The 13987-nt window shown below is 43.3% G+C and overlaps 1 protein-coding gene across 2 annotated transcripts; it reads right to left on the bottom strand.

The window, feature by feature from the left end:
* Nucleotides 1-424: 424 nt before the first annotated feature.
* On the bottom strand, nucleotides 425-9964 carry LOC127599757 (beta-1,3-galactosyltransferase 2). Of its 2 annotated transcripts, none has more exons than XM_052063976.1 (2): nucleotides 9719-9964; nucleotides 425-2273 (listed from the first exon to the last, which is right to left on the bottom strand). In XM_052063976.1, the coding sequence occupies exons 1-2, from the start codon at nucleotides 9871-9873 to the stop codon at nucleotides 1136-1138; spliced, it is 1293 nt and encodes a 430-aa protein (XP_051919936.1). In that variant the 5' UTR covers nucleotides 9874-9964; the 3' UTR covers nucleotides 425-1135. The 2 variants fall into 2 exon arrangements, with proteins under 2 accessions (XP_051919936.1, XP_051919937.1); XM_052063977.1 differs by having other exon boundaries at nucleotides 9731-9963.
* Between the last annotated feature and the right edge of the window lie 4023 nt (nucleotides 9965-13987).

The raw sequence follows: 13987 nt of genomic DNA, 5'->3' as shown, positions 1-13987 counted from the left end.
ATACAACTCTGAGATTGTCATCTTGGCTTTGGCTTTTTGCAGGAAGGATGATCAATACAGTGTGTATACACTACCATGTGTAATGTCCACATAGAGGTATTTCCCTGCTCTTCGGTGGCTGCTAAACGCTGAGAGTTGTGAGAGGATGCCTGTCGCCTGCCTTACATACAGGGTCATCAAGTTGAAGACGAGTTAAAACACATCTTTTTAATCACAAGAGCAACCTGTAATGCTTGGAGACATGGACACACAGGTCATTCAATTGTAGCTTAAGACATTAATACGGCATCCTCCACGGTTTGAGTGCTGCACTTACATGAAATCACACTTAGGCAATGTACTTTTATGATAGAGATCGGTGCATCTTTTGTACATTTCTGCACACAATGCTCTGATGAAAAATGTCAAATTTCAACACCACAAGAAGCAGCCAGCACATTTTTATTTCAGGTCAACCAGTAGATAAAGACAGAAACGTCAATCACTATTTACTAAACTGAAGAGGAGACCAAACCGATCAATATATGACATATTTATCATTTTGAAAAGAAACAGTATTATAAATGTTTGCGAAGGTGCAGCTTATCAAGCTGATCCCCCCCCCCCCCTCGCTCTACATTATGACTTCATGATCCATAAGAAAACATGCATGAAATAAATCCATGGATTTAATATTAAAATATTAATAAGTACAAAGTACAACACCATACCCCCCCCCCCCCACACACACACACAGACGATTTGTCCCAACCACTCCGTTGTGCGCCCTGCTATTGTCATCTTGCAGTGACTCGCACTTCGGGTTTGTCGCTCATTAATATCTCACTTCGGTAAAACGATTACTTTGTCAAATTTACGAAATATAAATTAATTTTTCATGCTTCATTTAATGTATTTTGTTTTGTTTCTTGTGGCATAAACATATTTCGTTTGGGCTTTTCTCAAATCTCTGGTTGGAAAGATAATGGAGGTGCTACCCCATCTGTTGTTGGCAAATAGCAATGGATATCAAATACCGATTCCTTTTTCATGTGCTCACTGTAAACGTGTCGAGAGATGTCAGAAAGTTAAAAACAACAACAACAAAGCATATACGGGGAGAGCCCTCCATTAGTGCAAGTCGTGCTTTGACAGATCAGCAGGTATTCCCTGCTTGATGGAAATCTTTCCAAATCCACATGAGATTGGTATCTTCATCCAAGGTGGTGGCAACAAGTTTGGAATAAACACAGCGATTGTACGGCACTGGACTGTAATGGAAGTAATCCGTATGTGGAGGGTCTGTGGGAGGAATGCCCAGGTATGCCATGCACATCCCCAAGTACACGTCTTCAATGTAGATGGCTTTGACAAATCTGGAAGCTGCCAAAAGCTTTTTAGGCAGGTCCAAAGACAGAATATAACCCAGGCCCAGAGCATAACGTGGGTACTGTGCTTTTGGGTAAATATCCACCGGGACATACCACTTGGCGGTGGGATTTCTCAATACATTTGCTCCTCTGGCCACATGTCCAGTCATGTAGTTTTTTGTGGGTGCATTTAACAACATGGAAATGAGATTTGGCACATTAAGGTATATGTCGGAATCAATCTTCATGGCATAAGAGGCACCGTAGCAGTAGGAGGTGAGCCACTCGAGCATCACCATGGTTTTGATGGTCAGGTTGTTGTAGCTGTCCAGAAAATTACTTTGGATCAAGTCTTGATGCTCCTTGCTTTCTTGCTGCAGCTGTTCTTCAAGGTGTTCCACAGGTTCGCCGCTATGCAGCCCCATCAGGAAGAAGACGTTGACCACTTTGTCCAACACCACACTTTCCCCGCCCCAGGTGCTTCGAATAATGTCTCGATGGCGTCTGTTGTGAGGCGTCACAGGCACCATCAGGACCACAAAAGGTTTCTGTTCGTCACATTTGTTTGGCTCATTTATAATAAAGTGATACTCAGAGGGGTAAGCCACAATGTATGGGCTTCGGCGTACAGGGAGCAGCTGACTTTCAGCGTCACTTCCTTCAAGTGCTTTCACGACCTCTGACTCTGGAGAAACGTGCCAATCAGCTCCCGTGAGAGAAATGTTGCCAATTCTTTTCAGCACACTCCACCATTTTGTTGCATCATGTTGCATCCACCATTCGGGTCTCCAGTCACTTGCACTGTTCTCTATGTTTACGCTGTAATAAAACAAAACGACTGCCAGTGCCACTACGAAGAGGAGGCAGCGAGGCCGTGGAGCACTGCACCATCTCCTGTGCCACCAGTCTTCTAACATTCCCTGTCTGGGAGATAAGAGAGACAAGTTGAAACTCAATTACACATACTACAACAAAGCCGAAGTGTCACATTCAACGACCTGATCCCCAACGACACACATTTTTAGTGGCCCACTAAAGCAAATAGTCTGCTAATTCCCGTTTCTTGCAACACGGATGTGTTGTTTTCATTTCGGAAGAAAATCTGTGCAAAAATTGCAACTTTTTTTTCCCTCACCACAAATATTACCACAAATACCCACCACCAAAACATAAATGAATGAATGATCAGGTTAAAAACAGTTGCATTGTTTCCTCAGGGTGGATTTTAAAATACTTTGAAAAGTATTGAGTGGTAGGATTGATTCGAGATTGAAGGCGGCTTGAAGTTCAGTGCAAAAATTTGGTGAAAATTATAAAAAAGTTGCTTTACCAAATTCTGTTCTTGTTCATGTGAATGTGTTGTGAATAGCATTTTTTTCCTCACGAGTTTGCCCTTAGCACTTTAGCAATAAAAATCAGTGTATGAGGAGGATCATTTCTGGGTCATCCAGGGGGCAGTGAGAGGTGCGAGCTTGTGCATCTGTATATAATGAAGAGTAAAGCTGAGTGGCAGAACACATCCATTTTATATATATATATATATTAGTGCTGTCAAACGATTAAAATATTTAATCTAATTAAAAATGCAACTTTCATAATTAACTCAAATGAACTAAAAAATTAATCGTGATTACTCACACATTTTTTATCGTTTCTGAATTTCCTTTTACATCTTTTGTCCTATTTTTCCCCCATTTTAATGCTCTCATCAACATGGAATCATGAATCAGTTTTCTATGTGCCAAATGCAAATATTTACTGAAATAATTTCGATTTTCAATTTTACATGAACATTTTTCACTTGGTGCAGTTATTCATACATAATCTCTCACACAATATCACTGTCCATCAATAACGGTGAAAAAAATATTTTGTCATACAACAGCTGCTTTAACAGCTTTTTTTATGAAATCAAAACAGAGCAATATAACATTATAAAGTGCACATCTAAGGTACACTAGTACTCAGCCTATAGTGGATTTAAACCATGGTTGCATACTTCATTTTTCTCAAGTTTGATTTCAACACAGCAGTCTGTTTCTGTATGTTTGTTGAAGAATAACGAGACACCGGACACCAGTGTTCATTATGCCGCTGTATTGGAAACTGCCGGCTGTACAAACAAGCACACGCACTTCCCCCGTGCTGCAGGGGCAAACCATTCTGAAAGGGGGGGGGGGGTTCACTAACACAGTCAGGCGCGGAAGTCTCTCTACGGTTTTTGTCTACCTCATTTCGAATGACTACACTTGGTTCGATGACAACACTGGAGACATTTTACTTTCGCTAGGTCGCTACGACTGTAGCGCACTGTCACTGTCAGACGAACACAGAGAAGCTCCACCTGCTCTATTTACATGGACACAGAACACTGTAACCTTCCACACAAAATAGTTCCAAACAAGTAACAATCGCGTCAGTGGCATACATCGTATATCTGTATGATACAGAGAGAGAGTGAAGAACAGATAACTTTGGTCTTGTCAGTGGAGCAATATGGCAACTTTTTAAAAGTAAACTTTCCATTCATAAACTCTTTAAGTATCCGTTTTCGGTGTCTCGTGCTGCGTGGCTGGCAAAACAGACATGGGCGTGGACTTCTGCAGCATGCTTGTTGTTTTGTTTCTGGTGTATTTATAGAGCAACGTAACATCCACTTGTGACGTGTGCTGCGTTAATCTCGCGAGAAAAAATTTAATCCCGTTAAAATTCATTTAAATTAATGCCAATAAAAACGCGCTAAACTGACAGCTCTAATATATATATATATATATATATATATATATATATATATATATATATATATATATATATATATATATATATATATATATATATATATATATATATATATATATATATATATATATATAAATTCAACGTCTCACCCCCTCCCCCCTTGGGTGGTGTCCGTCCCTCATTCAGCTCGGGTCCTCTACCAGAGGCCAGGAAGCTTGAGGGTTCTGCGCAGTATCCTTGCTGTTCCCAGCACTGCACATTTCTGTAATGAGATGTCCGATGTTGTTCCCGGGATCTGTTGCAACCACTCATCTAGTTTGGGGGTCACTGCCCCGAGTGCTCCGACCACCACAGGCACGACTGTCACCTTTACCTTCCAGGGTTTCTCCAGCTCCTCTAGCGGCTGGATAGCTCAGTTGGTAAGGCATCGGTTTGGCATACGGTGGTTCGAATCCCGCTTGGGGCAAAAATGAGCACATAACACCATCCAGTGTGGGTCCTTGGGCAAGATCCTTCACGCTAATGCCTATCTCATACAATGATGAGAGACAATAAAACGAATGACATGCCGGCTCAGATGTCGCCCGGCCAAACAAGGTCTGCGTCAGGTGCTGGGGAACTAGAGCACCTTGATGAAAAATGGGCTACTGGAACAAAACCGAGATGGGCGAGATGCGATAACATGGCTCTGTTGGAATACTACTACTTAAGCAACCCTAGTCAGAGAGGTTACATGCAGAGAATGTGGGCTAAATGGCTACTTTGAAACCAACAGTCACGGTTGACAACGAAACAACTAGTAGCTCAGTGTTCCAACATCCACAAACGGCAACTGCTGTCACAACTTGAGATTGATGAGGTACAACGCAGGTTCCATGGTGGAGGGCCCCAGGCTGCCAGATCAGAGGAGGAGGTCATACCAGAGATTGGGAGGCAAGCCCCAATGAATGCAGATGATGAGATTGGGAGGCCATCCCCAATGAATGAAATGCTGAGTGAGGCAACAACTGACCTGAAAGCTAAGATCATAGCAAGAATGAAAGCTGGGCAACCTAGGAACCGATTACACGGCTATGTGAAGTACCACGTGAAAGTCTCATGGAAAGTGTGAATGCAGCACTGAGGGCGATCCCTACCGTAATGATCACAGAAAACAATGAGCTGATATACGCTTCAGTATCAGTGATCCTGGAGACTCTGGGCTATAAGCGCAACCATGGAAGCCATGAGATACGTTACCCACCATGGAAAAGACGGTTGGAGGCTAAAATCAAGGCGGCCCGGAAAGATGTGAGTCAATTGACGGAGGCCCAGAGAGGTGTGATGAAAAGGCCGATGCCCGAGAGGTACATCCAGATGACCATACCTGAAGCACTCAAAACTGCCAAACAAAGGCTCCAAGCCTTGTCCAGCCGCCTAAAGCGGTACACGAAAGAGAATGAGGCCAGACGAATAAACAGGCTGTTCGCAACACAACCTGCGAAAGTGTACGCTCAGTGGCAGGGTCCTAACAACAGAGCTGACCCACCAAGACTGGAAACTGAAAGGTACTGGAAAGGCATATGGGAGAAGGAGGTTGCACATAACAGCAGTGCACAATGGCTGGTGACCCTGAGAGAGGAGCACAGCAACCTCCCTGAACAGAACCCAGTTACCATAACAGTGGCAGACATACAGGAAAGAGTCTCAGATATGAAGAACTGGACAGCACCAGGCCCGGACATGGTCCACACCTACTGGCTAAAGAAACTCACAGCACTCCATGAGCGCTTAGCAGCACAAATGAACCAGCTGCTGAGGGATGGGACTCACCCAGGATGGGACTCACCCAGGATGGCTAACCGAAGGGCGAACGATCCTGATCATGAAGGATCCCTCAAAGGGTGCGGTCCCATCCAACTATCGGCCAATAACCTGTCTCTCCACAACATGGAAGCTCATGTCAGGCATCATTGCGGCTAAGATAAGTGGACACATGGATCAATACATGAGCGAAGCACATAAGGGCATTGGTAGAGATACCAGAGGAGCTAAACATCAGCTCCTGGTTGACAGAACAGTCGCACTAGACTGCAGGTCCCAACATACCAACCTGTGCACAGCGTGGATTGATTACAAGAAAGCCTATGACTCGATGCCACATAGATGGATCACTGAATGCTTGGAGTTGTATAAGGTGAACAGTACCCTCAGAGCCTTCGTTGCTGCTTCGATGAGGATGTGGAAAACCACACTTGAAGCCAATGGCAAGCCACTTACCCAAGTGGCCATCAAATGTGGCATATACCAAGGAGATGCACTCTCCCCACTGCTGTTATGCATAGGACTGAACCCCCTAAGCCAAGTAATCACCAAGACAGGCTATGGATACCACCTCAGAAAGGGAGCTACAATCAGTCACCTCCTCTACATGGATGACATCAAGCTGTATGCTAAGAGCGAAAGGGACATAGACTCAGGGAGTCCACACGACCGGGATCTACAGCAGCGACATCGGGATGTCATTCGGGCTTGAGAAATGTAGTCGGATGGTGACTAAGAGAGGAAAGGTAGTCCGCACTGAAGGGGTCTCACTCCCTGAAGGAACAATATCAGACATTGAGGACAGCTACAAGTACCTCGGTATACCACAAGCCAATGGCAACCTCGAACTGGCAACAAGCGGCTACGGCCAAATACCTCCAGCGAGTGAGGCAAGTCCTAAGAAGCCAGCTCAATGGCAAGAATAAGACCCGGGCAATAAAACAGCTATGCCCTGCCAGTGATCAGATACCCTGCAGGAATAATAAGGTGGCCAAAGGAAGAGATTCAGACCACGGACGTAAAGACCCGAAAACTCCTAACAATGCATGGAGGGTTCCATCCCAAATCGAGCACCCTGAGACTGTACGCAAGCTGAAAGGAAGGAGGCCGGGCACTAGTGAGTGTGAGAGCCACTGTCCAGGATGAAACATCCAAGCTCCATGAATACATCAAGGAGAAGGCTCCAACGGATGACGTACTCAGAGAATGTCTCAGACAATGGGGAACAGAGGATGAGGCGCTGGAAGAGGGACCATCATGCGAGGACAAGCCCCTACACGGGATGTACCACCGGTCCATAACTGAAGTGGCTGATCTCAAGAAGTCCTATCAGTGGCTAGAGAGGGCTGGCCTGAAGGACAGCACAGAGGCACTAATCCTGGCTGCTCAGGAGCAGGGACTGAGCACCAAAGCCATTGAGGCCCAGATATACCACACCAGACAAGACTCAAGGTGTAGGTTGTGCAAAGAGGCACTTGAGACGAACCAACACATAACTGCAGGGTGTAAGATGCTGGCAGGGAAAGCCTACCGAAACATCTGTGCCGAGTATAGACTGGAAACCCCAAGGTCAAAATGGGAAACACCTCCGAAGGTGGTGGAGAATGACATAGCGAAGATCCTGTGGGACTTCCAGATCCAGACTGACAAGATGGTAATGGCGAACCAACCAGATATCGTGATCATAGATAAAGGGCAGAGGAAAGCCGTTGTAGTGGATGTAGCGGTCCCAAGTGATGGAAACATCAGAAAGAAGGAACACGAGAAACTCGAGAAATACCAAGGGCTCAGGGAGGGGCTGGAGAGAGCCTGGAAGGTAAAGGTGACAGTCGTGCCTGTGGTGGTCGGAGCACTCGGGGCAGTGACCCCCAAACTAGATGAGTGGTTGCTCGAGCTAGACTGTTATATTCCTCCGACCCGACCGGTGCTTTTATTTGCCTTTTTTTATTTATGGCACTCGATGCATACATACTCGTTGAATCCAGTTCAAACCGAGAAGTCACACATTGTCACATGAGATCGGCAAAGTATAAGAGTTGAAATCACTTGGGATTGGAGTTTGACCTTCCTCTTCATCTGGCAGAAAGTGCTCCACATCTGTACATGCAATCTTTTTGGCTTTCATTAAATAATTGAAGGTGGCACGGTGGTCAATTGGTTAGCATGTTGGCCTCACAGTGCAGAGGTACAGGGCTCGATTCTGGCTTTGGCATTTGTAGACTTTGTATGCATGGCAGGTAACACTCGAAATTGTCCCGAAGTGTGAGTGCGGCTGGTTGTGTGCCTATGTGTGCCCTGCGATTGGCTGACAACCATTTGAAGTTGCACCCTGCCTACTGCCCGAAGACAGCTGGGGTAGGCTTGAGCAATCCTGTAACCTTAGTGAGGATAAATGGATTAGAAAATGGTTGTATAAATCTATCAATATTTTTTTAATTCATTACACCGTTTTCTGGCAGCCAAGGAAAGTAAAATTTCAGATCATAATGTTTTAATACCATCTTTATCAAAGATTTTTGCTCTTCACCAAACATAGACTGTGAATATGTTTCATTCACTGATGTAGCAGAGGTGTAAAGAATGAGATCAACTGCATAAAGATAAACCTTTGTGAGTTGCTGATGGTGTAGTGGTACACTCGGCGGACATGTGTGCGGGCAGCGCGGGATCGGTTCTCACTCAGTAACGTTGTGGATGTGAATGGTTGTCTGTCTCTGTATGGGCCTGTGACTGACTGGCGACCAGTTTAGGGTGAAGTCCAGCTTTCACCCGAGGTTGGCTGGGATACGATCCAGCATGCCCTGCGACCCTGCTCAGGATAAGCGGTGTTGAAAATGGATAGATAGATGGATGGATGAACCTTTGTTTGCCCTATGTCCCTACATCAATTATTGACATCAATGGAAAATAAAATGGGGCCCAAAGCTGACCCCTGTCGGACACCCATTTTAACTTACAGAAAAGATGAGTGACAACTATCGAATGCCACACACCGTATTTACCACTCAGCTATAAAACAAGGATTCTACAGAAATCCAAGTACAGTATCTTAAGGGATTAAACAGATACATAAATAAGGACTTTACAGAAGCTATTGCCCAACAAAAGGAACGAACCGATTCCAAACTTAAAACCAGCATGCAACAGAGTACAGATTGGCAGAAAGAGAGATTTTCAAGTTGAAGCAAAGAACTTCACCAGAACTACTTTTGAGCTCAAAACTTGCTGTCACATGTTCAAGCTTGTGGCACAAGTCTGCGGCTGCATATCTTGTTGAGAAACATGAATTCTTAAGTTGCAAAAGTGTGTGTGCGTGTGTGTGTGTGTGTGGGGTGGGGGGGGGGGGTGGCATCAATGCAATCAACATGAAGGTGGGGGGATATATTCCCCCCCCCATACCTCTGCCATCTGAGCCCATTTATATCAATAAATCAATATGATAAGGCTATTTTTACACTGAAATGATTTTTACAGTCACAAGGGCATGTGATAAAAATGAGTGTGACAACTTTGCCATAATTGTGAGACTTTGTTCCGTGTTGGATACGAGATACGTCACAAGTACAGCCTGCAATACAAGGTGAGTGTTTTTTAGATTACAACCTCATTATTTTTGTCTTGATTATTGTTTGATATTACATATAACATCAAACTTGTCCTCTTTCACACCCTGTCCTTTTCTATTCATTTTTTTGGTTTCGTTTTTCTATTCATTTTCATTCGTTTATAAAGACACAAAAGAATGATGTACAATAACAATAATAGCATGAACAACACTAATACACTAACGAACAACACTAATAACACTTAATAGCATGTACACACACCTTTTTCCATACCTGTCAAACTCACTCTTGAGCATCGTTCTGCTGTCTTCACAGTGATGTTTCTTCATCCATTCCAAAATGAGTGGAAAAACTTTGCTGTGCCAAAAAAATGAAAAGAAAAAAACGAGATGGAGTAAAATACTACATTGTGGCATGAAAGCATTCAATCTGCCTGCGAGATTCACTCTCGTGGAGGACAAAATGCAGGTTGTTGTGAACCTGATCGTGAAGCCACACCTTTTTTTTGCTCCACCTTTCCTTGCTGCATTTGCATCATCATTTCTGGGGAGGAAAAAGTCCACTCCTTGGTTAAACTTTGTTGTCACGTGAAAACTTGAAATCACAGGTTCAAAAATAGTGTAGGCTTACTGTAAATTGAGATAAGTATGAAAACAAATCTAGATTTCAGAAAGCAAATTAAAAATAGATTAAATGAATTCAGAGGAAAAAGAAATGACACAAACATATTCCATAACAGAAAGGAGTACAAAATTCCAAATTGATAAGAGTGAGCGTCATTTCAAGTTGATTTGAAATGACGCGGGTGTGTTCCTCACTTCTGTTCGTCCATTTTGTTGCAGTAGACGACATCATATGGAGGCCACGTTTATAATTAAAACCCAGCATTCCATGGGACCAAACGATTGTACTGTAGATGCAAAAGCTAAGTAAGTTTAGGAAACTCACTTATACGAGACATTTTATAACTTGGCACAAGTACAAATAAATATAAATAAAGATTTCCACCCAAAATAGGTTCCCTCTTTTATTCACTCAGTGTTACTCAACCAGCTACGTACCATGTGATAAAAAGTCATACAATGTTAATCAGTTAGTTCGAAAAATATGATTCCTTATTACAAACATAGTGGCCCGGATGTCGACTGGTTGGCACGTTGGCCCCACGGGGCAGAGGTTCAAGGTTCGACTTCAGCTCCGACCTTCCTGTGTGGAGTTTGTTCTCCCTATGCCTGCGGGGGTTTCTCCGGGTACTCCGGTTTCCTCCCACATCCCAAAAACATGCATGACAGGCTGATTGAACACTCCAAAAAATTGTCCCTAGGTCTTGATTGTGAGCACGAATGGTTGTTTGTGTGTGCCCTGCTGGAACCTGCTGTGAAAAAGCACAATCGTCCTACGGCAATCTCAATTCCTTTTTTTTTCTTTTTTTCTAAACGTTCTCACATATTGTCAACCGAATCAGCTTCATTTCCTAGTTCACAATTTTGTAGAAATTATCAGTAATTTATATGGTCTCCCAAACAGTATTTCAAACAAAGAAGAAAACACCATTCTCGTAATATTAACATATAAGTCAATTCAATTTCAATTCAATTACTTTAATTGAATTTTAACCATATACTTTCAGACTTTCTACCAATCCTGCAGATTGTGGATGGCAGGAGCAATAGTGTCTCAAATAAAATGTGAAACATGCATTCCATTTTATATATTTTCGACCCATTTTGGAAAAGCCTCAACCAAACCCCACTTGGGTTCACTGCCCAATTTGTTGCAGCATATAAAACAGAAGTGAACTGAACCCAAAACGTTATCATGTTGCTGTTAGTCAGCAAGTCCCCCCTCACAAAAAAAATAAATCGCTGCCGTGTGAGCCGCGTAAATATCACAACTTGATACAACAACGAACAACATTCGTCACACTAAATTAACAATACTTCACGTGTTATACAACATACTCTAATTCACAAGGCGCAGTCACAACAACCGCGACCTTAACAAAGAAAGTAAAAAGAAATTTTCCATGTCTTCGTCAAAAAGACCTTCAAGCATTAGAAACAAAAGCCAAATGAGCTCCTGCTGCAGGCATCGCACGTCAAATCTCGAGTCGCTCGACAGTATGGACCCTGACGACTTGGACATCAAGATGGCCGTTGGCCACCAGGCTGACCAGAAAATGTGCGACCCACCCGCTGTGTCCAAAAAGAGGTCCAAAAGCAAACCGCAAAATAACTATACAAATAAGCCAATAAACTGATGAGATGCCGTAATGTAACGGGGAACCAACTTAGAAAAGCGACGCATAAATATGCTCCCGTATATGCTCAAACAGTTCGTGCACAAACCAAAAGTCGCACAAACCTACCTAAACATAGCAAAACGCGCTTGTTTATATCTAGATTCCTCTCTTCGCCCGTTAAACCGAGATGTACCGGTACACAAAAAACGACCCAGTACTATATTAAGCAATTCACTCAATCATCCATTCCCCGACCCGCCGTACCCTTACGAGGTTCGCAGGGGTGGGTGGAGCTTATTCCAGCCATCTCCGGGCAGTAGGAGGGGGACAACCTGAACCGGTCACCAACCAAATACAGGCCACACAGACACAAGCACAACCACCCAAGCCCATGCTCACACCTAGGGACAATTTAGAGTTTCCAATCAGCCCGTCATGCATGTTATTGCAATATTAATATGAAACAAATCAACACACACACAACGGGAGATAAGATGAGATGAGTTTGTTGTACTTCCTCCTACAACCTCTCAAATCACTATTACCTGCTTACATTCCAACAAACAAACAAACAAACAAACAGACAAACAAACAAACAAACAAACACCCATCAGGAAGCAATAACAAAGTAGCACGGTTAAGCACTGTGCATTTTTCCAGCGTTAAAGGGGATCGACATAACATAGACACACAAAATAAATGCCATCCAGGCGACAAAAAACGGCATGCTAGTGTGCAACAGCTCATCCCTTTTTTTTTTTTTTCCTAGCACTCTTCCAGCATGCAGAGTTCGCACCATACACTGCTCAAGGCTGCCAAAAGGCTTATCTATGCCACAACTGTCTTTGGTAAACACCACCTAGGGTGCGTGATTCTCAAAAATGCCACTGTTGACCTTCTTATGAACGTAATCTAAAAAAACATTGGAACATAATCGGAACATTCGTTTTATAAAACAAATAATATAATTGAAACCCACAGACATTAACATTCACAAATCATCCAGATCAAGGCCTTCACTGTATACTTACACATTCTAACTCCTCCCAGAAAGTTAACAACGTCCCACACACGTCCACTGACGACCACTCAACACAAACAAAAAATTGTGTTTACGACTTACAAACAACCATCTAAGCATCTCGTGACCTTACGGCCCTTTTCAACCTAAACACACGGTGACCTCCTCATTCGTAGCATCACTGTGTCAAACCTCACCTGCCTGTGCCTTTCTTTATTCTCAACATACTCAACTTCCATCATCACCTTATTTCTCACCATCAATATTTTCACTTGCCTTTCACCCACTATAAGTATCCAAAACTCTCTGTTTTCAACCCATACTGTTCTCAACCCATACTCAACCATTTTATTTCTTTACCTGATTTACACATACTTCATGTAGCGCCGGTTGAAATAATGAAGCTGAAGTGGCGTTAGGAATTATAATAAAAACAGTTACAATTACAAGTAAGTATAATAGATGCCATACAAACCTTCTACACTGCAAAAGCCAGAAAACAAAACAAACAAGACTCCATAAGTCGCGCCAAGAGTCACGCTTATCTACACACCCACACGCAAAGACTAATCCAACACATATTCGCAGACACAACCCTACAGACAAACCAAAATATTCACCTTGCTACAGCTCTCAACCAAGTTAAGTATATCCAAACTTTTAATTTTGTCATCCGCGAGAAGACTTCACCCAATCCAAATATCGATACAGTATACACCATCACTTTACTGTCAAACAAGCCGCCATCCAAACTTGTTGCACCTCAGCTCCATTTAGATGATATGATTTTCGCAGATCCTCCATTTCCTGGACGAATTGTGCCACATCAATTTTATGTGATGTATTGCCATCTAGGCTTTTTTTTACATCTTCTTGTGTCCATGTTCTATAAACAAGAATGACAGGCGACTCATCTCTTATGTCTGGATTTGCAACTTCAATCATGGGAAAAGCGTCTCGTACCTCGCTCCCGGATGAGTCAACCTTCGTCGCAACAGGGGAAAAATCACTACCCCAATTTTTTGAAAATTCCACTCCCAAATCTCCTTTTCCCCTGGTGGCCATCGGATGGCCCCCTCTGTAAGAGGGTGGAGGGGATGGTGGAAAAGGAGATGTCGGAAGAGTCGGATATAATGATGGTGTAACAACAGTATTTGTGGATGCCATCTCCAACGCATTTTCTCTTTCTTCTTTCTGCTCCAATGCATTCTCTCTTTCTACTTTCTGTTTTCCCCCTGTCAGTATAATTACCGGACCCGATTCATCT

Source organism: Hippocampus zosterae, chromosome 4, assembly GCF_025434085.1.
Source record: "Hippocampus zosterae strain Florida chromosome 4, ASM2543408v3, whole genome shotgun sequence".
NCBI classification, from domain to species: Eukaryota; Metazoa; Chordata; class Actinopteri; order Syngnathiformes; family Syngnathidae; genus Hippocampus; species Hippocampus zosterae.
Note: the sequence above shows the minus strand (reverse complement) of the source record. Positions and strands in the feature narration are given on the sequence as shown.

Excerpts from the sequence above, each read along its gene's own strand:
- LOC127599757 (XM_052063976.1), bottom strand. The coding sequence starts at position 9,873 with ATGCCACAATGTAGTATTTTACTCCATCTCGTTTTTTTCTTTTCATTT. Across the intron at positions 2,274-9,718 it reads TTTGACAGGTATGGAAAAAG|ACAGGGAATGTTAGAAGACT; the intron begins GTGTGTGTACAT and ends CTTATCTCCCAG.